Source organism: Teleopsis dalmanni, chromosome X, assembly GCF_002237135.1.
Source record: "Teleopsis dalmanni isolate 2A chromosome X, ASM223713v2, whole genome shotgun sequence".
Lineage (NCBI taxonomy): Eukaryota > Metazoa > Arthropoda > Insecta > Diptera > Diopsidae > Teleopsis > Teleopsis dalmanni.
Genome location: NC_051848.1, coordinates 37643194 through 37667860, shown reverse-complemented (window position 1 = coordinate 37667860; position 24667 = coordinate 37643194). Strand labels below are relative to the sequence as shown.

Sequence of the window (24667 nt, the reverse complement as noted above, 5' to 3'; positions counted from 1 at the left end):
ATAGTTTTAAAGAACTAACAAGAAAACCAGAGCAAAGAGATTTTCGGTACGAAATACTGTATACATTGGTACCTTCGACATAAACTCAAATAATTATATTATAAGTTAATAATAAAATTTAATAATAATTAAGAATTGCGTGTTCTTACCACGATAGCCAAAGTAAAAGTGAACGAGCACACTTTTGTAAAGTTGAGAGCTACCAAATCCAAACGGGACTTCTTCAGAAAAACAAGTTGATGTCCCGTTTGGCAGCAATTATGCGTTTGAATATTATCGCATGATTCTCTAGTACAGGCAAGGTATCGCACCGAACCTATATGAAGCTCTTTCGCTTCGTACATGGAGTTCATGTACGTTAGGTCGGTACTCAACTATGCTACATAGTATGCGAAAATGCCATGATACATATATATATATATGTGTATTTACTTTCTGAATTGTTATTATTTTTGCAATATTTTTATAAGGAAATATTTCGTAAATGAACATTGGGACTTTCAAAACTTAAGCAGTAGTCATCCAACTTAAAAGAAAGGTATTTTGCAAGGTCATTCTCTGAATTGAGTGTATACGTTAAATAATGAAATATAGTTTAGAGTAATACAATTATTATTATTTAAAATTATTTTTTTTAAAACTCTCATATCTTTTGTTTATTATTTAATTATTTAAAATTTTTCAAACGCTTACTCTTGCTAATCTTGTAAGGTCATGATTTTCGTATAATGTGTATTAGCCTTTGTAGTCTATTGTATAGAAGCCTTGTATATTCCAAAATTACTGTGTCATCCAGAGACTTCTTTTCATTTTTTTTTGTTTGTAGTAGTTGTTAAATCATTGACAATTCTTTGTAATAAATAATGCATTGTCAATAAAAGAATTATGTCTTTTCTTAACTTGGCGACTCTTTGAAGAGCGTTTTTTTTTATTAGAGGACTATGGTAATACGTTGTCAAAATATGTGCTATTCGAAAATAAAATGAATTTCTCTAAATTTGTGTTTATGATATATGCATTAAAATATTATTAATAATATTTTTTTTGTTTAATTGAAAAAGAAACTCTTTAATGCATTGGTGCTCTGCAGTTCAATGCTAATTTTTATACAAACATTTATAACATTCATAAAACTTACAATTACGTATTTACTTTTCATTACCTAAAATAAAAAACTTAACAATTATATATAAATATATAACTAATAATTAGAATATTCTTACAACAAACTTAAATATAAAATTTTTGTATGTTTTTGTCACAGAGGATTACAATTTGGTATATATATTTGCTTTCAGTACTGAATATGAACTTATGATATAAAAAATCAAAAAAAAAAAAAATAAATATAAAAAAAAATAAATGTAATATAACAAAATTTAAAATAAAAATCAATGAAATAATTATATTTTATTAATAAAAATATAAATAAATAGAAGTAGTCAATAAAGCGGGTGCATGAATTTGTTTGGCGATATTTGCATAAAGGCCAAGTTTATACTACGCTTTATAAAAGCATAGTCCCGGCAATAAAGCCAATATTTGTATAAAAATATAAAAATAATTAACCTAAATCTGTCAGTAAATGAATTTTATATAAAACTATAATTAAAGTCCTTTTAATGCTTGCATATTTTTTCATTCTGCTAAATTTCTACATTGAAGTATTATTTACTAGTAATACCATTGATTTGGAATTTTTTTTTTTTTCTTTGAGTTATTCTCTCTAAATTTCATTTAAAAATTAACTTTTGTTTTTTTTTTATAAGTTTAATTACAACTCAGCTTCTTCCTCATTCAAGTTATGAATGTCGGATTCAATTTTCTCAGCAATGGGTGGAAAAACATAATCATCGCTTATGCTTTGTATGTCAACATAAGCGGATTTTGGTGATAGAGTCGTATAAATCTCTTGAAAGGATGGACGTTCAACAGGATTTTCATGCCAACATCGCAACATTAAATTATAGACCAGATCTGTGCAAATCTCAGGCTTTTCCAAGCGATTTCCTGCCATTAAATATCGTACAAGATCACAATTATCCACATCGAAGTAAGGTGATGCGCCAAGTGTTCCAATTTCCCAAAGTACGACCCCGTAAGCCCAGACATCACTTTTTGTTGAATAAATATTGTGACGTATCGCTTCAATTGAGAGCCAGCGTATTGGAAGCTATCAATAAATATAATAGAAGAAAATTTTTAATATTCAATATTTGGAATTTAGTATATAACATTTTTAACATATTATTATTTCAATATTTATAAAATTCATGTGAAATTTATTTCAATATATTTTATTCTCCTGTTTTTAAGTTGAAAATTAATATTTTCAAATCGAATAATGAATTCTGCCCGAATCGGATGAATTGAATGGTTAGGTTAGGTAAGGTTATACCGATGATCCCTAGAGGATTCACATTGGCCTATTGGAACATTGTGTTACCGTATATAGGAACAACTTAGGGTGTAAAACTGCCTAGAACTTTTGGTGAAGCTTTAAATGTTATTGAGTGTCAGGTATTGTAATTGGTTGCCGCGGTGCGTGAGCTGGGCAGAAAAATAATAGATGAGAGGCACTCTAATTGTCTTCCCCACAGCTGTGACAGTTTTGATTGAAAGAGAGACTCTATCTTCTAGCATGGTTCCTTAGTTTGTAAACTTAATGGTTAGATGTAAGAAATTTAAAAAAAAAATCATTGCAAGTTTCTGTGACTTTAGCGTATATAACTTAGTTTATAAAACAAGTAGTTACAGAAAAAACGTACAATTAAAACTCGAATTTGTTAGAGAGATAATATGACTGGTTATAAGCCATACATATACCTATAGATCCCTAGCGATGCTGCATTGAGCTAAACCAATCAGTATATCATCATTTGTGAAGTACTTAAGGTTCTATTCCAACTTCCTAACTTGTGAAGCCCAACTGCTTTAGACATGTTCGCAAGAACACATATATAAAAACATATTTCAAAATTTACTACATTCCTGATTCTATGCATTATAATTTTGATAATTTTTTAATAACACCTCAGAATTTATTTTAGCTAAAAGACTGATTGACGTAATAAATTTCAGAAATTGTCATATTTTCATATATTATACTTTATACATATATATATATATAACATATATATATCATATATTATACTTTGTACATATATATATATATAACATATATATAGATTACATATAATACATTATAAAATTCAGCAATTTCAGAAATTGTCATATCTTCATATACATTGTGACCGAAAAGTTTTCGGAAATTCTCATTTAAAATTCGCGCGCTGTATATTTTTCGATATTTTAAGTTTATGTAGTTTGGCAGCAATTAAGGACAATTACTATGCCAAAAATGAGCGCGATCTGTCAGACAGTTCGTTTACGGCAGCTGTTTAAACCAGTTCACCTCAGTAGTGCGTTGCGAAAAAAACAATGGAAAAAAATATTGAACAAAGAGTTTGCATCAAATTTTGTGTTTCGAACGAAATTTCGTGTGCAGAATCTTTGCGAATGCTACAAAAGGCTTATGGGGAATCAGTTTTATCGAAAACTCAAGTTTATGAGTGGTACAAAGCCTTTCAGGACGGTCGTACGACCGTCGAAGACATGCCGCGTTCTGGACGACCTTCGACCTCTACCCCCGACGAAAACATTGAAAAGGCAAAGGAAATCGTGTTCCAAAATCCTCATGTGAGTGTTAGAGAGATAGCACGAGAGCTAGGCATCGGTCGTGAGATGGCTCGTTTGATTTTGGTGGAAAATTTGTGTATGCGACGTGTCAACGCTCGGCTTGTTCCGATTCACCTCAATTTGTTCCAACATTATCAACGATTTTAAGGCCAAACATTCAATAAATACCATCGAACAGCCACCGTATTCACCTGATCTTGCACCGTGTGACTTTTTCCTGTTTCCCAAACTCAAATTACCACTCAGAGGAACGCGTTTTGAATCCAAAGAAGACGTAAAACAGAATTCGCAGAGGGAACTCAAAGCCATACCGGAAAGCGCCTATAAAAAATGTTTTGATGATTGGAAGAAACGTTGGCATTTGTGTATCGCTTCTAATGGAGCATATTTTGAAGGAGATAAAATAAATATTGATGAAGATTAAGAATTTTGCGTTTTATTTAAAACGCAAAGGAAACTTTTCGGTCACAATGTATTACACATTTCTTTTAATGAAGATTCTTTATGTACCTTTCTAGGCTTGGTGTTTGAGTACACCCCATGACGCGATAACCCAAAATCTGAAATTTTCAACACCTTACGTTCATCTATTAATACATTACGAGCTGCCAGATCCCTGTTAATAGAGAGTTATATATATATATAGATATTAAATTTAAGTTTAGGTGAAATTATATAGTAATTTACCTATGTGTCACACTCTTTTGTGCTAAATAACGCATTCCATTGGCAATTTGTAAAGCAAAATTATGCAATTCTTCATGGTCGCACTTGTATTCAAAGATAACATTTTTTTCACATTCATCGCCAACTGTGGTATATTCAGCTATAATATTTTGAAAACAGAAAAAGAAAATATTTAATGTTAGTAGTTATTCATATCAATAATGTAGGGAGACGGATCCAAGAGGAGCCATCATTGCCCACGCGCAAAAAGATCATCAAAATGAGTACATTATATATATGGAGGTTGAGTATTTGGCATAAGAACATTGTTGTTTACTTATTTTGTAGTAAAAGTTCTTTTCATTAAGTGATATATATATCAGTTATATTTCACATTAATATTAATTATGAAATTACGGCAATGACTAATACAGTCGTCTACCGGTAACATGCTTATTGATCATTATCTTATGTTATATTTTTTTATGAACAATGTAGTCTCTTATATATAGATTATAGCTTCAAGAATCACTATTTAATCAAACTTTTGTGCTTAGTTAACTAAGTTTTTATAAAAAAACTAAGAATAGCTCCTCTTTCCCTATTATAACACCTATTTAGTATAGCTATGACCTCATGCTCAATAACTGATATTAAGATTAAAGTACTTACTTTCTGCAACTGATTGCTTTGGCTGTCTCGCACGTGCTTCTTTACGATCACCATCACCATCGCTATCACTGTCACTGTCACTTGTACTTAATAAACTTGGACTTGAACTTCTTACATCAATGTATCTAATAGCTTGCCCCGATGTTTCTGGTCTGGGTTCCGTATGATTTGCATCACGTACTTTAACTTTAGAAGCTTCTATTCTTACAATACGCAAATAAGATAACTGCAATAGCAAAAATATTTTATTTTTATTTTATATTTCAAATTAGTTATATATTTAGATATATACCAAGTCCCCTCGTCCTACATACTCCATAATCATCAAATATGGGTGTTTAATACTGCAGCAGCCGAAAAAAGAAACAATGTTCCTATGATGGCCCACTTCTTTCAATGTCTTTATTTCAGCTAAAAATTCATTGACTTCATCTTGTGTAGAATCCTCTGTTAATATCAACACAAACAAAAAAAAATTTTTTTAAAGATTTGAATATTTACATTTGTTTAATATTTTCTTAAACAAATTACTTATATCTATATAGATATATCTATATATATATATATCTATATCTATATAGCTATCTACACATTCCGTATGAAAAGCATCCGGAATTATTTAATGTGTTTTATTAGTGTGTTAAGCGAATATTCAAAATTTATTTTGTCGCTGAGGCTGGTTTATATGAACCACGTGAAAGATACTGGAAAGCTCTAGATGATAGACGATGGATAGATGCGTCGTAAAACTGCAATACTGACTAACAACCAGGCAGCTATAATGGCACTCACATCCTAACAGGTAATATCCAAACTGATATAGAAGTGCATTGACAAGCTGAAGTTACTCAGTTGGAACAATAAGGTGCACTTAATATGAATTCCGGGGCATACTAGTATCCAAGGCAATAAAATGGCAGGCAAGTTTGCAAGAAAAGGCGCAACTTCAATAATGATAGGCACAGAATCTTTCTGTGGTTTAAGCAATGGAACTCTATCCATTCTTATGAACAGTGCAGAGGAAGAAGAAAGCCAACTCTATTGGGAAAGCCTACCAAGAATATCACAATCTAAACTGCTTTAACGAACTTACGATTCAAAACTTCTATAAAACAATCAAAGAATAACCTAAGTATTTTTACGGGATTATTGACTAGTTATTGTAGATTGAATAATCACATAACGAAGTTAGGAGTTTAATCCAATTCAGAATGTAGATACCGTAAAAAAGAGAAATAAACTGCATTCCATATGCTTGGGGAGTGTCCGACACTGACGCACAAGCTGAAGAAACAACTAGGAGGGTATTTCATGAATCATAAGGATTCAAAACTAGAAAAGTTAGACTCTAACACCCTAATCCGACTAATAGATCTACAATAGATCTTTCAAGTCTCAGTACACTACCCCTTTTCACAATAACAATAATAATTAGACCCCATTAAGAACAAGAAGAGAAATATACAAATATATGGAGATTAAAATAAAGTTTGAAGAAGTACAATAAAAACATTGGTAGGTTTTCTTCAATAAATTAATAGGTATCTTTTGCAATTTTGGTTATATATACAATTTCGCATACTTTCTTCCCTATAAAATATATTTATTTTAATGCTAAAGTTACTCAAACAAAGCAATCAACTAATATAAAATGCAATGTTAACATTTTTTATACTATATTTATAATTCTCAGTAACTATGGTTAGCTATTTCAACCTGTTGAAGTTGTTACATCTAACGTTTTGTGTAATATGTAGAATTTGTTATAAAATACTAAAATATTAGAATATTAAAAATGTTTATTATAAATTAAAGTATTATACTGCTACTACAATTATGACATTCAAATGCATATACGACAATGGGTATCCATCCAATATAATGAAGCTTTAACCGAAGATAGTCAAATACTTACAGTCATTTTCATTTTCGTACGGTCATGTAGTTTATATTCGTTTACGCTTTTGACGAGTTTTTCAAAAATTACCTTTTAATTGTTTAACAGCTACAATTCTAGATCCACGTACGAATCTTAGATTGTTAGCTGTAGCTTTATAGACACGCCCAAAAGCGCCCTCTCCAATTGCTTGCCCGAAGCTTAGTGAATGATGTGGGACTTCATACTGGTCACATTTACCTTCATCTAGTGCTTCCTTTTAAGATATATAACATAATAAATGATTAAAACAGTTTATAAGTAAGAGTCAATCAATATCTACCTGCACATCTTTATCCACATAATTTAGATTATCACGCATTCTACGAAAATAAGTTTAAAAGATAAAATAAGATAAAGTTAATAAATTTTCTTGATATTTACTCAATGAAATCAGAATATGGGGGCACGTAGTCTTTGTTGCGTGAAAGCTCTTCACGTATTCCTGGTTTACGGCGGCACCATACAAAATATCCTAAACTCGATACAATAACACAACCCAGAGTAAGCATTATAAATAACATGATTATTTTCTAAAAAAAAAGTGATTGAAGAAGCATAGTAATTGAGAACTGTCGTCTTTTAAATAAAGTTTACCATCTGCTCCTGATTTGTGTTGAATTCTTCAGCTGACTTGGTGTCATTAAATGACGGTACTAAATTATATACAATTTAAATTGAATCTCTCAATATATTATTGATGTTATCAAATGTTATGTTTACCTGAAATTTTTTCGATATATTGTGGTCCATTGCATTCTGACTTATCGATGGCGTAAGTATGAATTATAAGTTCGGCCTTAGGTGTCAATTTCTTCTTGTCCTCTCGCAATTTAATGCAGATTTTGCCCTGAAGAGTATCGTTTGTTCTCAAAAGTTGCGACATGTTTTTTATGGTATATATACTCTCGGCTATTGGTAAAAGTTTCCCACCCCATGATAGTGAAGGATTGGTTTGTTCACTAACTCTGCAAAACATTATTAGGCCGAGTTTTAGTTTGTAATATTTTACTTGTATGCAGTTCTTTCCAATTTTTTCAAATATTTTTTCATTTTTAAGTTTTTTGCTTAAAAGTTTTGAAAGAAAAATATTTCAAATTTTTATGACCCCATAAATCTATTAGAACGTCAAAGAGCTAACGTTTATTAAAAACTGTTAAAGAAAGTCTCATGGTTAAATTTTCTTTAGCGGACTTTCAACTATTCTTTACAGTGTAATTAAAATCTGTATACATAAATAGCATTTAATTGAAATTGTTTTTTTTGTAATATATTATTTATAAAATATTAATATATATTAACAAATATATAATGTAACAATAAATGTAATAATACTTAATAATATATTCATTAAAAAGTGTAGAAGAAGTGTTAAATTAGTTAAAATTTTAGTTAAAATTTCAGACTTTAATTAACTTATATCGCCAAAGAATCTTGAGTTCCTGAAGGCCGAAGAGAATATCTTAGAAGAACGAAGAAGCAATTCAAAAACTCAAATAAACTGCTTAGGGCATATTCTCAGAAGACCGAAAAGTAAAATATCTTGACAGGCAGGCACTGAGGTAAAACTAAATTCTAGGCGACTCGGTGCGCTGACTATGACTTCCAGAACAATAGTGGTATGCAAATTTTTAATGGCACAACACCGTTGTTTATTTTTATAATAGAATGCAATTTAAACTGATAATCGACGATGATTCGAACTGACGTAATTCTGGTGTCTATTTCACTAGTGAATTTTTTTGCATCACTTACATATTATGGGATTGTAATAGTTTTGTATGGGCTATTTCTTAAATACGCTATTACGATGTTTCGAAAGCTCTATAGATTAGCAATGCAAAATTCCAAAAACCTGCCTAATAATACAGTAATAATCAATTTATTTAAAGCAACAAATACTAAGTACAAATAACAAGTATAAAACAACAAGTCCTCTTCATTCATTGAGATATACATCTAATATTAAAGTTTTATAAAAATTAGTAGTGAGATTAATTTATGAAAACATTATAATTATATGTAATATCTACCATCGCCGGTTTCGTATATTACTTTTATTAACAGGGATATATTTTAAATATTTATTGTGTAGAAAGAATCTCTCATATTCTCAATTGTTTCCCAAACTGATATCTGATAATAATTAATATCACGTAACTAATATAATGATACAAGAGTTGAAATGCATGTAGATCCATATATGTTAGTTTGTCTTTATTGTGAATGTCACAAACTGATTTTCTTTGTTCTTAACTGATTCAATTCGATGTCCGCAATAGTTATTCGAATATGATGAATACTTCAAATAATTCGACCTATTCAATCCATGTAAATCCATATGTTCTTATTCACTAAATATTCTCATTCAAATTTAGAATAATTCTAAGTAAATTAAGACTATTATCACAAAATAACTTGTCCAAGAGGTAGAAAACCAGAATTCTATGAAACTGATCGTTACTGTCACAGCAAATCTTTGCAGAAATATTTTCAATATGCAATGTAGGTATATGTTTTTGTACAATATACTAAGTTATCGAAATCTTCTGTTTTATTTCTCTGAGAAATATCTGATAATGTAACCTGATATACTAAAAGTTTTGACTGTTTTTTAATTTTAATTTTTTAATTTTAATTTTAAAATTATTTTAATAACTAAGTAAGCATATCTGAAAAAGACACAACTAACAAAAAATGTGATGATTGCGTAACAGTTTAAAACGTCATTAAAGTACTAATATGTCACGTCCCCACAATATGTTACCTCTTAAATAATTTGTATTTGACCATTTAAAGAAATTTGTTTTCTTGACAGAAATGAGCGAAAACAGTTAACGGATCAACCCAGTTCACAGTCCCCTTTTCTATAAAATGAGTTTATCTGAAAAGATAACCACAGTCTGTGTGATTGCCTGATTTTACGTTAACTCAGAAGTCACTTCTCAACAAAAAAAAAAATTTTTTTGCTTTTTGGTTCCGTTAAGGATTTGCTGTATAATGAATTACTATTTAAGATCACAGTGCCCTACTTCACTAGAAGCCATTATCTCTATGCTTCTATATAATTTTCAAGGTATATTATAATGTCAACGTATATGGTATTATAATCATTTTTAAAATTTAAAACAGAACTTTGTAATAATATGAAGATATAATAATAATCAAATCTTACTTTAAATAAATTTTAGATTCATCCATGTTATCATTTTCGTCTCCGCTGTGCCAAGGGTTTAATGAAATACTCCATTCCAAAACTACAGACTCCAAATCCGTTATGATCGTACGTGTAATTACTTTCGGTATTTTAGGTGAATGTTGACATGAGCAATGTCCATCAACACAATCTGAAAAATTAAAAATGCAATAATAAAGTAAAAATAAATTGATCATCTAAACAATTTTAGTATATGATCATATCTAAATCAAAATAAATATATATAATTAGTTTTTGTTAAAGACTAAAGTTGAATAGCTACATTTCATCTTTATGATCTTAGTACATATGATTTAGTCTACGGTTATACTATGATATATGCATTCATTTCAAGCTTAGGTCTCGATTGAGGATATACTCATTGAAAAGATTCATTTTAAGATTTTTAAAATGACATAATTTTAATTTTATATAAAGATTTAACAATAATACATTATAGTAGTCATAAATTTGATTTCAACGTTAGTTACGCGTCAACAGTGACTATTTTACTTAATATAAAATATTGTCTTCAATAGAGAGATTTCGAGCAGTAGTAAATTGCAACAACAAAAGTTTTTATTTATTTAAAACAAATTATTTTTAATTAATAAGCACCAAATAGGCGCTTTACATATAGTATGTAAAAAATATGCATAACGTATGTCTCTGCAAAAAAAAATTGCTTTGAAATAAAAATGGGCAACCTCAAAAATTAACTTCCAGTTCGTTGAACTTGTTCTAACTCTTACTGTTCTAACTCTGACTATAATACAATACTCAAAACAGCGTTGTATAGTCAGCCAATTATCAAAAAATTAACTAAATTTTTGTTGTTGTCTTTTCTTTTCTATTCTTTTCTTTTCTCCCTTCTAATTTCTAATTAAATGAAATGTACAATTGCTTCGAGTATTGCCAGAAACCTATCAACAGTGGTCTTACAACTATTTTTCATATATAATTATTCATAAATAATATTTTGAGACTATCTTTCTAATCAAAGAAACCGATCTAAAAGACTTCCTCCTGCGACCGAAATTAAATTGCTTTTTTTTGATGTTGACTCTTTATAAATCTTAAATTTAGATTATTAAACCTTTGGTTCGAATGCTGTCTTTGGGGTATGTATGCTCTGTTAAATTGTCTATACGTGCAAAATATTTTAAAATAGTGAACTGGAGATGGCGTGAAGATCATGGTTAATAAACTACATATATGTCATGGTCGATTAATGTTGGAAAAGAAGTAAGTTACTGACAACTTTTGTTATCGGTACGGCGTTTATTTAAAAATATCTGTTGAAGACTACTGTGGGTCAGAAGAAGTATAGAAAAGTGTTGCTTCCTGTATCTGATCTGTCACTACCTGGCACTCGTCAAAAGACGTATATGATTACTCTAGAATTTTTCTCCCTTAAATATTATATTACTATTCTAAGAATTAAAAAAAATATTTAACTCAACCTAAACTCTGGGATCTCTCTTGCTTAATAATGTATTTGATATTAGTAGCAAAAGTATTAAAAATGCTGTTCTGAGCGGAAATAGCAATATATTTTGCTAAATTCTTTAGGAAATTCAGTGTCCCCTTTTAGTTTTGATCTCACTAAATTATTCAAATTTCCTACCGGAAATTTTCATTGGTTTTATTACTGTTTTTTCCTTACGTTAGTTAATACTAACATTTTTTAATGAGATTAATTTCTAGTACTTTTTGTGCCTTTGTAAATCATTAATTCTTAATTAAGGATATGTTCACAAAGATAGGTATAAGTAGGAGAATTTTTATGTTAATTAAGAATTGACGGATTTTTTGTTTAAAATTATGAAGTAGAAATTTTTCATGAAACTATCACTCACATGGAACTTGAATATTGGTTGATTTAGCTATAAACGTGCTCGATGTTTCCACTGTTAACGAATAATTGCAACCAAACATGTAGTTACACTCTTGCACTTCAATATAAGTTGCCGGATTTTCTGGTATTAGTAATGACCCTTTCGGCTTTAAGAAAAATATTAGTTTAATAATTTATTTAATAATATGAAGCCTTGAAATACTGACTGTTACCTTTGATATCCCGTAATAACTGCATGGCGGATCAGGACATTCCGATGGATTAACGGCATTAACAATGATGTTATATGATGTATCTGAAAAAATATCATTTAAAACATATTACAAAACTTTATTTGTGCAGTAGTAAATTTTTATTTAATGATTGTTTCACACAATAAATTGTAAATATTGCGAAGATTGTCTCTAGCCGAACGCTATATTTTTGCTAGAACACTAATGCCTATTGAAACAAATAATATTATAATCTGATATGTTATGAACTAATTGGAAAGTCCATACCCTTTAGATAACTTAATATATTTTTTCATATTTCAAAGATATATGTTTTTATGCTTGTCAGAGAAGGCGACAATAATAGAAGTTTTATTGCTTTTAAATATGTTAAGGATATCCCGGATGACTTGGCGATTTTGTTTAAAGTTGTAATAGAAATAACTATTGTGCACATAAGAAGTCAGCAAGAAATACCATATGGCATAAGTCTAATATAATGTCTCGATACCAAAGTAAATTCATATCCACAAGTTTCATTAGAATTGAATATCGTCCGTTCCCATTTTCCGAAAATTGAAAAAAGTTAAGAATGCCATTGAAGTTGTCTATAAGCAAGAATACAAAAATACACGAGTATAAGACAGTCTGAAAAACTCATATACTGACAGATCTAAAATATCTCCAGGTGTGCTTGATCACTGATAAAAAAATTTCATAACAACTGAAAAAACAAAATAGGACAAATTCTGATGTCACAAAGGTTACTTGATATGACATATAAAGTCAGTTTATTGCATTTTAAGACACGTTTTCTGGACTTATTTACTATAGTAAGAATGATCCGATTTAGGTCAAATACAAGTATACACCATTTTGTACGATAATGTGTCAATATTCTGTGAATTGTCAATTTTAACAAGCTTCTCTTGAAGCGAATTTTCTTCGTCCATCGTTTGCCATGGATAGCAACAACTGGTAAAACAGATTACTTGGTGGAAGGTCTGGACTATAAGGTAGATGTATAGAAACTTACTAACTCATTTGGCACCCACACATCGAGCTTCTTTTTGTATTCAGCTTTGTTCAAATGGTTTTAAACGGCTTTTTAGGCAATCTCTTAAGCAATCTAAACAGTGCTTACATGACTGTAACGTCGGACTCAAAAATTTCCATGATTTTATCGATATTTTCGACAATTGGCCTTCCAAAGCGAGATGCATCTTTGACATCGAAATTACCGAAACGGAACCGACGTATGATTGCTTAAGATTGGCTGCTACATTTATTACAGGACCATAAACACAATTCTCTTTTTCAAGTGCCTGGCTTGCTCTTTCGGTATTATTGAAGAAAAATTATAACAATAGCGAATTTTCTCTTTACTAGTATCCAAAACTGAGTCAACCCATTACCAAACTGTCAATTTTTTTTTGTAATGCAATCTCACCTTTCTAACGTCATCAACAACCTTAAAAATACTAAGTAGGCTAATATACGAATTAGAAGCTAAACTCACATGTGCCTTACCATCACATTCCCTAACAGGTCCGCCCACGAAATAGAATATAAATATGCTAACACCAACTCGAATACGTATAAAATAAGATAAACGGGATATGTTTGTAATAGAATTAAAAAGTTAATAAATTTTTTTTTATGAACTATAAATGATGATGTTCAGAAATCATATTACCTTTCGGTAAGGTGTCGGTCCAAGTTATGTGGAACTGCAGGTGTTTGTGTTCATAAAGAGATACGTTGACCTTAATTTCTATAAATGGGAAAAACAATTATTTTTTATTATTATTAAAAAATGTTGAAAGCACTTACCAGAGATTCTTCCTTCAGTGGCGTGCTATAATATAAAAAATGTTGACTATTAATATATATCTTATTTTAATTTTATATACTCATTCATAGTAAACTAATCTTATGGCTACACATATATTACTCTATTACTTAAAATAGATTCGTGAAAATTGAAAAAATAGTCAGTATTAATACATCAAGTCTGGGTTTTGATATTTCATAGCATAATTTGACTTGTTAGCATAGAGAAAAGATGTGGATTGCAATAGTATAATCTATTAAGAGCTACTACCGCGTTAAGCCAAATGGTGGACTTGCATTTCTACTAACATTTAGTATTTCAGGTTAAAAGAAGAACTAAAAATAAGTAGCGAAAAAATATTAAAAGATGAGATGTGTTTTTATTGGCCAGACATATTTTACTTTACCTGAAGAACTTTGATAAACCCTAAATATTCACCGATATAATTCTATCATTGCATCTCCAATTTATCAATCGTGCCAATCTATACAAAATTTTTTGACTATCATCAAGGTAATAATAAAACCGGAATATGAAAATAATACGTCTAAGTTTTTTTAAAGATAAAGGTTTTGGCTTTAAAAAAATAGTCCTTATTTTTTAAGATTTTTAACATGTTTATAAAGTCTTTTTTTATGATTAGTTATTGAATCTTAAAACTACTTAAATATTTGTATATAGAAAAATAATATAACATTAAAATAACTACTAATCAAATGTTACAGGTACTTCTTACATCACGGACCTGATTTAAAGTTTCCAGGACTAATTCAGAATTCAGGAAAAAGTGATGAAATAATATTCCAAATGGAGTTAGAATAGCCACTAATTATGATTGTTCAGCCTGCTCATATTAGATGATGAGACTATGGGGTTGATATTTGCATATGACTTTCAAACGCATTTTCCCTCTCCAATTCAGACTTTATCATTGATGTCTCCAGATCATGTATTTGCTCAGTTTTTTCGACTGAGAGCTTTGTAAGATTTCAGTATTTCATTGACTTAACAACGTTACCAACTTAAAGCTCACTTACTTCTGTTAAAAAAATTGATAGTTCAAGAACAGATAGTCCCATTGTCAAAGTCAATAGGAGCATCTGCCTGATAATTAAGAAATTAAACAAAATTAAAATAAAACTTTACCAAGGTAACCTGCAGTGATTAGGTTAAAAGCGTATATTTTGAGTGTAAGGTCCTCTTATATAAGACTACCATATAAGACTAGTTTGTATTTATATTATATCCAATGTATAAGTAGAATGTATAAGTAGGTCAGAAAGTAGCAGAGAAAAATATATTGCTAACACCTATATATAAATTTTCATTTACTCGCGATTTTCATATGTTCATATAAATAATAACTGTTTAATATAAATGTGTATTGCATTTTTTATACTTGTATACTTCTAGTAAATACACTTTTTATTTAAGTGAATTAGTTCTGGAGAGGATTGGTCAAGAAAAAAATTTCAATTTTAGGTGCTTTAAAGAAGCAATAACTGATATAATAAATATTTGAAAAAAATTTACAGTTTATATAGCGCAACATAAAGGGGCTTTCATTACCTTTAACGCTAGCGAAAATAACAAGTTCGCTTAGTTTGTTCCGATCCATAAACCTATAAGCCTCTTAAAAACCTCTTAAACCTCTTGGATAGGTTTATGATATGTTTTGTTAAAGCGTTTAAAATATAGAATTCTTTTTATTTAGTTCTCCGCGTTAGGAATTGCTTAAAAAGTGGATATTGGCTGGGTTATATATTCTATGTTGAATGCAAATAAGTATAAGTATGAATATGCAAATAAGTATAAGTATACACTCCTCTCTAACTGATAATAGTGTTTCTGTGTACTTTAACTTTTTTTCGGGAACAGTTTGCACAGTACTAAAGTGATTTTAAAATAAAATCTTGAGATACAGCATCTGGAACGTAACTAGTATGATATTGTAATGGTATTTGGGTTTTTGAGTTAATTAAATATGTGATTTTATAATAAATAGCATGATTTACTTCAAAGTCGCTTCATGATTTTATATGAGTACTTGTTTCACTTTTTTCATTTGTAAAATTTGATAAAAATCTATTATGAATATATTAATATTCATATTTTATAACATAGGTATCATGAAGTTCAATACAATAACTATTAAAACTAAACCTATATTCTATAGTTTTATTTAATATTTATATTAATGCAATACAAAGCGTATATAACTCCATGTTTACCACAAACCTGCTATATAGATATTTTGTAGTAAAAAAAATGCCGTACTTAAGCACTTTTATAATATTTCGGAACTATATTTCTATATTTCTGAACTATATTTTGTTCAAAAGTTTTCATCATACAAATGATTACTTATAGCTACCAATAAAATCTCGGATTTAAGCTTCGGATATATGAGAAACCTTCGAATAACATATCAGACATCTGTGCAACATATATGATTTGTAGAAATGACATATACAATCTTAAAAGTTTAGGGAGAAGTTAAGGTGTTCTAAAATATCTCATTTTAATATATGAGTTCACAGCTCATGCACGTCGGCGACTTAGTACTTTAGGAGCTCCCTTCCTTGAAGACCTGGACCAGTTACAGGATCTGACTCTAAATAGCTTTTTATGCTTCGCAAAAGGTTCTAGGTGGTTTTAAACCCTGAGGTTTTTTTTTACTATTTATATACGACATCACAATGGGCCAATAGGCCTAAGTGGATCCACTGGGGATGACCGGTATAACCTAACCTAACCTAACCTAATATATGAGTTGAAATTTTATTCTTGGATTAGAAGGATTGATTAGATATAGTATACTTTCTTTCATATATAAAATAATTATTATTTTAATTAAACTTACAAAAAATTTAAAGAAACTTACATTTAAATTGTTTTGGACTTTCTTGGCGTCCTGCACAGTTGTTGATTTGGCCGCCACATGCCACGATGTCGTCATAATTGCAAAGCACATCCAAAAAAATTTTGTTTTAAACATTTTTGTAGGGTTCCATCTTATAGATCATTTTGGAATATTTTATAACAAATAAAAAAAATTTCATGCCTGAAATATAAAAAATAAAAAAGTCTTATAATTTTGCTAATAATTTATGTCTGCTATGTACGTATATTTGTTATTAGGTTATATAGTAATCAAATGTAAGTGTAAAGTATACGTAAACATTTATTAGAATTACATAAATACTATATCTAATGTGATACTAGGAAATTCAGACTTTCCTAATAAACTCTATTTATTTAGCTAACATCCTATGTTTCCAAACTACATGATATTACTGAATTAGATGATTCTTCTAAGGAATGAAGAATGTGTAATTCAATGGTGGATGTAAGAATCGATATAAATTTAAAAAAGTGGGAACTTTTAAGTAATAAAATTTTATGATATTCAAGCAATTATCCATTTAAAGCTGTTACAGCTGCTTTAATATTGCTATCTTCTATATTTTCAGAACAGTATGTTCAAAGCGATATTGTGTTTTGATTTATCATTGCTTTTTGATAGAAAAAATAATGTGACAACAAAATATATAGTATAGTTAGTGCCACCCGGACTCTATTCCATCCAAACCAAAAGTAACGAAATGATTTGCTGAATTAAAACCCTGCGCTACAAGTGTTAGGATGCTGGAAAATGAAAAGAACTTTTTGGCTCGATACATTAAAATAGACAAAACTTCGATCCACTATTTCACTCCATAAACGAATCGGTAGTCAGCATCGTGAACAGCTGGATATCAGCCGGCGAAACTCGTCCAAAGCGAAATAGACGAAACCTTGATCTACTATTTCACTCCATAAACGAATCGGTAGTCAGCATAGTGAACAGGTGGAAATCAGCCGGTGAAAATTGTCCAAAGCGATCAAAAACGCAACAAACAGCTGTGAAGGATATGGCATCCGTATTTTAGGATATACGTAGAATTACGTTCAGATGCAGAAAAAAGTACCTCTTTCAACCAAACAATGCGCCGTAACACAAGTCGGTGGCTAGCATAACTTATTTTTATTAACCCATAACAGCCCAAAGTTTTTTTTTTTGTTGGAGGTTTTGGTCGAAATGTTTTTTTTAAAACTTAATTAGTAAGGGAGTGGGGGGTGTTGAATGAAGTCACCAATGTTTTTGTAAAGCTAAAGCTTCATACATTCAAAGTAATGACATATATAAATAAAAAAATCCATGAAAAATGGTAAAATTTGCTGTTTGATTAATCGAATGTTGGGCGGATATGGGTTATACACAGCCTAACTCATGCTGTGTATACAAATGACATCCTCAGGGACTTCAAGATTGATCCGATCAAAAAATACATAAAGGATAGAGCCCTGAAATTATTCTGAAATCAAATCTCAGAATGGTTACTCAGAATGGTTCCTCAGAATGGTCAGAAAGGTAAATTATTGCTAAGTCTGATGAAGGCGTAGAGAGGGATTTTGAAGACACCTCTCAGTTAATAGAGAGTAAAAGTGCTCAAGTGCATTGGCTTAAATAGCTTCAACATAAAAATCATTTAAATCTAATGAAATACCTTACATGCTTTAAAGCTTCAAACTTTTGATAAATTATTCGTTACTTATAATATTACAACAGAATTTGCAGATATTATATTCTGATACACTTAAAAGAAAACTACATCAATTCATTGTAGTTTTAAAATTTTTAAAATTTGCATTCATGCCTGCGTTGCCTTCAAACAGAATTACACCTTTTCCGAAAACAATACGCAAATAAAATGTTCTAATATTTGCTCCAATTTGTGTCTCGTCAATGTTTGCTTTTAATATAATTAGTGATATCCAATCTAAATTATGTGCTGTCATAGTGACTAAGCAGAGTCCTACACATTATTTGTCTAACTATTAAATGTCCTATATTAAATGTATAAGCTATACCATGACATTGAGATAATTAAGCGTATAAATATTCAGCGGCTACGCTGGCTTTGGATATGTCGTGCGAATCGAAGAAAGTACTTCGGCTAGAAAGATATTTGATTCGGTGCCAGCAGGTGGAAAACGCGGTAGAGGACATTCGCATCTTCGGTGGAAGGACCAGGTGACCAACGATTTGGGGGCGCTCGACGAATCACGTCTGTAGTGGGCAACTAAGTATTAAATATCCTTTTCATATCCATGTTTGCATTAGGTATGGCTTGTTGTTATTAAAGTATGTTTGTTTGTTTATCTAAATGTTCTTTAATCTTAAAAAATGCAGAATTTAAGATTATGCATTTAGTCTTTCTGTTGGTTCGAAAAATTTTATGCACCACTCTTTATTTTTATCAAAGTAAATTTCTTTGATAAATACTTTTCAACTACTATCCGGAAAACCGGAAAAGATAATATTTAATGCTAATTGTACCGCATCTGAATGTCACCAAAATATACTTGTAGACATAAAACTCATTTATCTACCAAAATGTTAAACAAAATGTTAACAAAAAAAAACAAAATAGTATAAAAAAATTATATTAAATTGTCCGCACTCCCGCATTTGAGTAGTTTAACCTATGCAAATTACGTTTCAAACTTTTGTTGCCAATTAATTTAAGCACTCCGCCATAATTAGTTGGAGGCTCTATTAAATCCCAATTTGCTTTGGATTAAATATCAGGCGAATTAATTTTGTTGTTTACTTACTTGTTCCTATTGTCGCTATGTGTGCTCCACTTTAGTGGGGAGGTCATTCCAAACTAATCTACTTGTTCCATTGCTCATCAACATGCTTACCATACATACGCACAAACATCCATGCAAATTATATAAACAGATACACTGACATAGCACAAGCTAGTAGCTGTATTTTGACTCATTTTGACTCCTGTAGTGACTTGACTTTGTATTGAGTCTATAGAGTCCTTACGAATTCAATAGTTCAACGAACAAACAAAAGATTTTCACAGAATTAAATTGTTTCCACGTTTAGCTTTTTTTGTTTATTTGAAAATTTGAAAAAAAATTATAATAAAATTAATGATAACTCTAGAAATTTAAATTATTACATTGTCAAAAGCTTAGATTACTTAACTGGTGTAATTGCTGCCCAAAGGAGCAACAATTGCACCTATTAAATTAACTCGAGAGAAGAATCCATTACGTGTAGAAAAGCTTTTAACACAGAAACCAATAATAAAATTAACAACCTAAAAGTATACTATATAAAAACATAAGCAACACTATTGTTAACGAATCTATAATTGTTTTATAAATGAGCTAAAGTATATATTATACATCATAAATCCCCGACTTGTCGTAAGATATTATAGCATTATATATAAAAATGCATACTAATCTCTCATGTGGTGAAAAAAACATTATTATTATTATATTATTATGTGGATTATAGTAGAGTCAACTAATTTCAGCAAATTTTCCATAACATACATCTTGAGAATAATTATTATCTTCTGAAACGTCGAACCTAACTCAAAATAATTATTAAAACTCGAAATATCGTTCTATATCGGGTATTTTCTTAGCTCCATGAGAACTATCGATATCGATAATTATCATTAATTCATCATAAATCGTTTAAGGCTAGAACAACGCTTCCAAATGGAAAATTTTACTTTTCAAAAAAATTAATCTGTTAGCGAAGTTCATTGAGTACTTCGTCCATTTAACGGCAGCGCATTTCTGGTTAAATGGCTACGGCAATAAGCAAACTTGCATTATATAAAGCAAAGATAATCCTCAAGCCGTTAAGGAATCACCATTAAAATTGATTGTTTTATGCGATTTACATGCTGGTGCCATGATCGATCCTTATGTCTTTAGAAATGAGGAAGGAGCTAGGAGCTAGGAGCTGCCGTTACGGTGAATGGCGAGCACTATCAAGTCATGCTGACTAGGTTTATAAATTTATAATCTTGATATTGCTGTGGGCTTAGTTTTACTTATTTGATTTGGGACCAAGATTCCGCTACAAAGGTAGTCAAGTCTGCGTCTTACCGCCGCTAGGCAGTTGTATAACATAGAACATGTTCTGATGTTTCTTTTTCTTCATGGCAGAGTTATGACAGCAATCACTATCTACCACACCTATATTCTTCATGTGGCAGTTGAGTCTACACTGTCCTGTAAGTAGTACTGGTGTTATTTATAAAGGAACCTAAGCAATTTGATTTCTCAACTAATGTATATTGTAGCTTGCAATTGAAGTAGTTATTATTTAGTTATTACTAAGTTAATCAACTATTATTACTTTTGTTTTGAATGTGTAGACTTTTAGTTTCTAATGTCGACTGACAGACGATAGTTTTCCTTTCTGTACTCGTAATGGAAAAAAATAGAAATATCTCTTTGAAAAATAATTCAGGTATTTAACCTAGCATTTACCAAAAGTACCATTCCAATTGCGATATGGTTCGAGTCTTTATAATTGCATAGCTAATCTGATTACGACGAAATTATTTACTAATTCCAGAATTACTGTTACAAATTCAATATCACCAGGTATTCAGCAAAGTCCTACCCGATTTTTGTTTACTAATAACATAACTGCAATGTTTTATATCAAGCCGTAAGCAGTCTCCTCTAATGTAGGTATATAATTGTAAAGACAAAGAATTGTATGTTCGTGAATTCAAACATAGACCAGAATGACGTGAACAAACTTTGGTGACGCAGTGAATTGTGCAACCACTGCACATATGTCTGGGATCTAAAAACTCTCTCATCCATTATGTTATATATTTTGGATTTATTATTACACCACAGGATAACCACGATTTTTGACTTTGAAAATGCAAACTGTTAGTGAGTAGTTTCTATGCTGATCTTTTTAATAAAATCTAGGAAGACTCAACGATATTTAGATATAAGCATGTAAGTTAGCCACGTTTAATTTAAAGGAAATCCAATAGTGCCATTCAGATGTCTCGTAGAGATATTAGCTTTGTGATAGTTTTACTCAAAGGTATTGCGGATTAGACAACCATGGTAGAAGTTTGAATCTCGCTTTCGTTCTTGCAGTTGTGGCAAGAACGATAAAAATGTATCTCATCTACTTAGTTCTTGTCCAGCACATGCGTGGCTTAGTCAAATGTAAGACCTCTCATTAAATAGCATTGTAAGTTTTGTCAAAGATTTAAGATGGTTTTGAGTTTGAGTTTTTCGTTTATACAGTAACACAAATGACCAAAATGGATCCCTTGGAATCGTTGCTACAACCCAAATAGACTGTAAGGCTATGAAGATGATTATAATGAGCAACTCAGAAAAATAATTTGGCTGATTTAAATTGATTTTAACTAAATCTCAGGTTAAAATATTCTTACTCGACACATCATGTTGGTTCAATCATACAATATGTTGGTTTTTTATATCTTCTTTACCATATGAGCTAAAATTTTTCTCACAAAATGATCAGGTCAGTTTAACTAGTATTTGGTTAGAGTATATTTTTCTGAGTGTAGTGTCTCCATGTGAAAACGAACCATTAGTTTGGTGAATATTTGTTAAATGTTTAGTCTAAAAGAAACATTCAGAGGCTACGGTAATTGAAACTTACACCTACTAAAGGGGAGTAAGAGAAAGAAAGTAAGGTATCATTTGAATTGATATCTAATACTTCACTTACATACGAATCTGTTAATGTCAGCACTGTCATAACTATTTTATGTGTGAAAAATATGTAAGCACACCTAAGTTATGGTGCGCTAAATTAAATACACTCAGTGCTGTCCTCCACAGCTCCCACCGCATATACTCAGCACATAACAAATTGCTTTTACAACATTTACATGACATTTTTATTGTAAATTATGTCGTTGAAGCTATTTACTTTGTATCTTTTACATGTACAAAGGTTTTCACAAAAAAATTTCTACCGAAGCAAAAACATAAGAGCTCATTAAGCATCGACATTAAAATTTTGATATCTATACTGCTATATGATCTAATATGACAACAACAACATCGGCACAGATACAAAAGTATCTGTGACAAAAGTGTGACAAAATCGAAATACTTTACACGTAGCGCACAGTAACTCAAATAAAAGTCAAATTCTGAGCAACATTGAGACGATTTCATACAGCATTTGTCGTTTATGAATTAATCAATAATTACCGCACATCAAAGCGGCTAATTTCGGTTGTGAGAAAGTGTAGAAGTGAGGAAGTGAGGAAGTGTAGAGCTAAGCGGAAAGTAAATAAATACAAATTTCGATGGAAATGAATTTCAGTTAATTTTTTTCCCAAAAAATTAAAGATAACAAAGAAAATATATTTTCAAATTCATCAAGTAATCCTACGAAATGAAAATACGAAATATTGAGAATATGTAGTAAGTCCGGAACAAGTCCGGAAGGCGGAATAGTAGCAAGACAGCTATAATAAACAATCACAAATTTAATTATTATTTTTTTTTTTTTTTTAATTTATAACTACAACTGAAAAGTCAATTTTAGTTAATAAAAATTTTTTCACAAAATGTTAAATAAATAATAAAATAAATATTTGTTCCGATATTCTTGAGATCAAAGTGACTGGCAACGATTCTGAAACGTCCAATAAATTGTTTGACAACGTGTTTGACTTCCAGTCAAAGGCATTAAAACTGCTGTGAAACGACTTTATTTAATTTGAAATGACGGTCATTAATTTTGGAAAATTTCAATTTAGATAAGATTTTCTGTATGAAAATTATTATTGACAACAATTATTTCACTTTCAATATTCAATATTTACTTGCGTAACAAAAATAGAAAATTTTAGCGATACTACAGCAGAGGAACGAGTAGAAGAAAGTAAACTCATAGAAGTAACTCTATAAATCAATTGAGTGAATTAAAATTTTTGCAAAAACTTATTTCTGGATATCAGAATTTATCTTCTTTAAGTTTCATATTCAAAAGTAAATGTATCCAAAAAAAATTCTTATACCTTCTGCTCAAAAAGTACTCAGATTTTGTAAATAAAACACACAAATTTAAATTTTATTCCAAATTTATTTTATCTCCTTCAAAATATGCTCCTTCTGAAGCGATACACATATGCCAACGCTTAACCCAATCTTCCACACACATTTTTGGTAGGCCCGTGAAGGTCTGGCTTTTAGTTCCTTCAACGAATTCTCTTTTACCGATTCAATCGACTCAAAATGCTTACCACGAAGGGACAATTTGAGTTTCGGCAATAGGAAAAAGTCGTACGGATCCAGATCTGGTGAATATGGTGCCTGAGCAATAACAGTAGTGCCGTGTTTGGTTAAAAAATCGCGTACAACAAGAATTTTCCATAATAAGAATCGCTAAATGCACTTGAGGTAGTCTCACATTAGCAGCTGCTGTAAACAAACTAATTGACAGATGGCGCTCAAATTTGTACCATATGTCAAGAAAAGGTCTATTACTTAAGGAGTAGTTAACAAACAACAAAATCTTTTTGCGCAGAAGGTATCTCGTGCATTGTACAAAAACAAGATTTTAAACATTTTGGATAAAGATAAAGATGACCAATATAAATTTCCACAAAATAAATTTCAAACACAATTTTAGAAATTGATCTTTTGATCCTCGAGATATAACAGTTTAAAAATTTTTCTACCCCTTGGTTTCATATATCATTGG

The 24667-nt window shown here is 30.2% G+C and overlaps 1 protein-coding gene across 1 annotated transcript; it reads right to left on the bottom strand.

Annotated features, from left to right (window-relative positions):
• Window positions 1–1450: 1450 nt before the first annotated feature.
• On the bottom strand, window positions 1451–17128 carry LOC119687035 (vascular endothelial growth factor receptor 1). The gene is made up of 16 exons (XM_038101179.1): window positions 16958–17128; window positions 14073–14097; window positions 13936–14013; window positions 12240–12322; window positions 12029–12173; window positions 10149–10320; window positions 7697–7941; window positions 7571–7629; window positions 7358–7506; window positions 7257–7296; window positions 7025–7190; window positions 5330–5484; window positions 5038–5263; window positions 4387–4525; window positions 4210–4315; window positions 1451–2173 (listed from the first exon to the last, which is right to left on the bottom strand). The coding sequence occupies exons 1-16, from the start codon at window positions 17069–17071 to the stop codon at window positions 1775–1777; spliced, it is 2301 nt and encodes a 766-aa protein (XP_037957107.1). The 5' UTR covers window positions 17072–17128; the 3' UTR covers window positions 1451–1774.
• Window positions 17129–24667: the final 7539 nt, after the last annotated feature.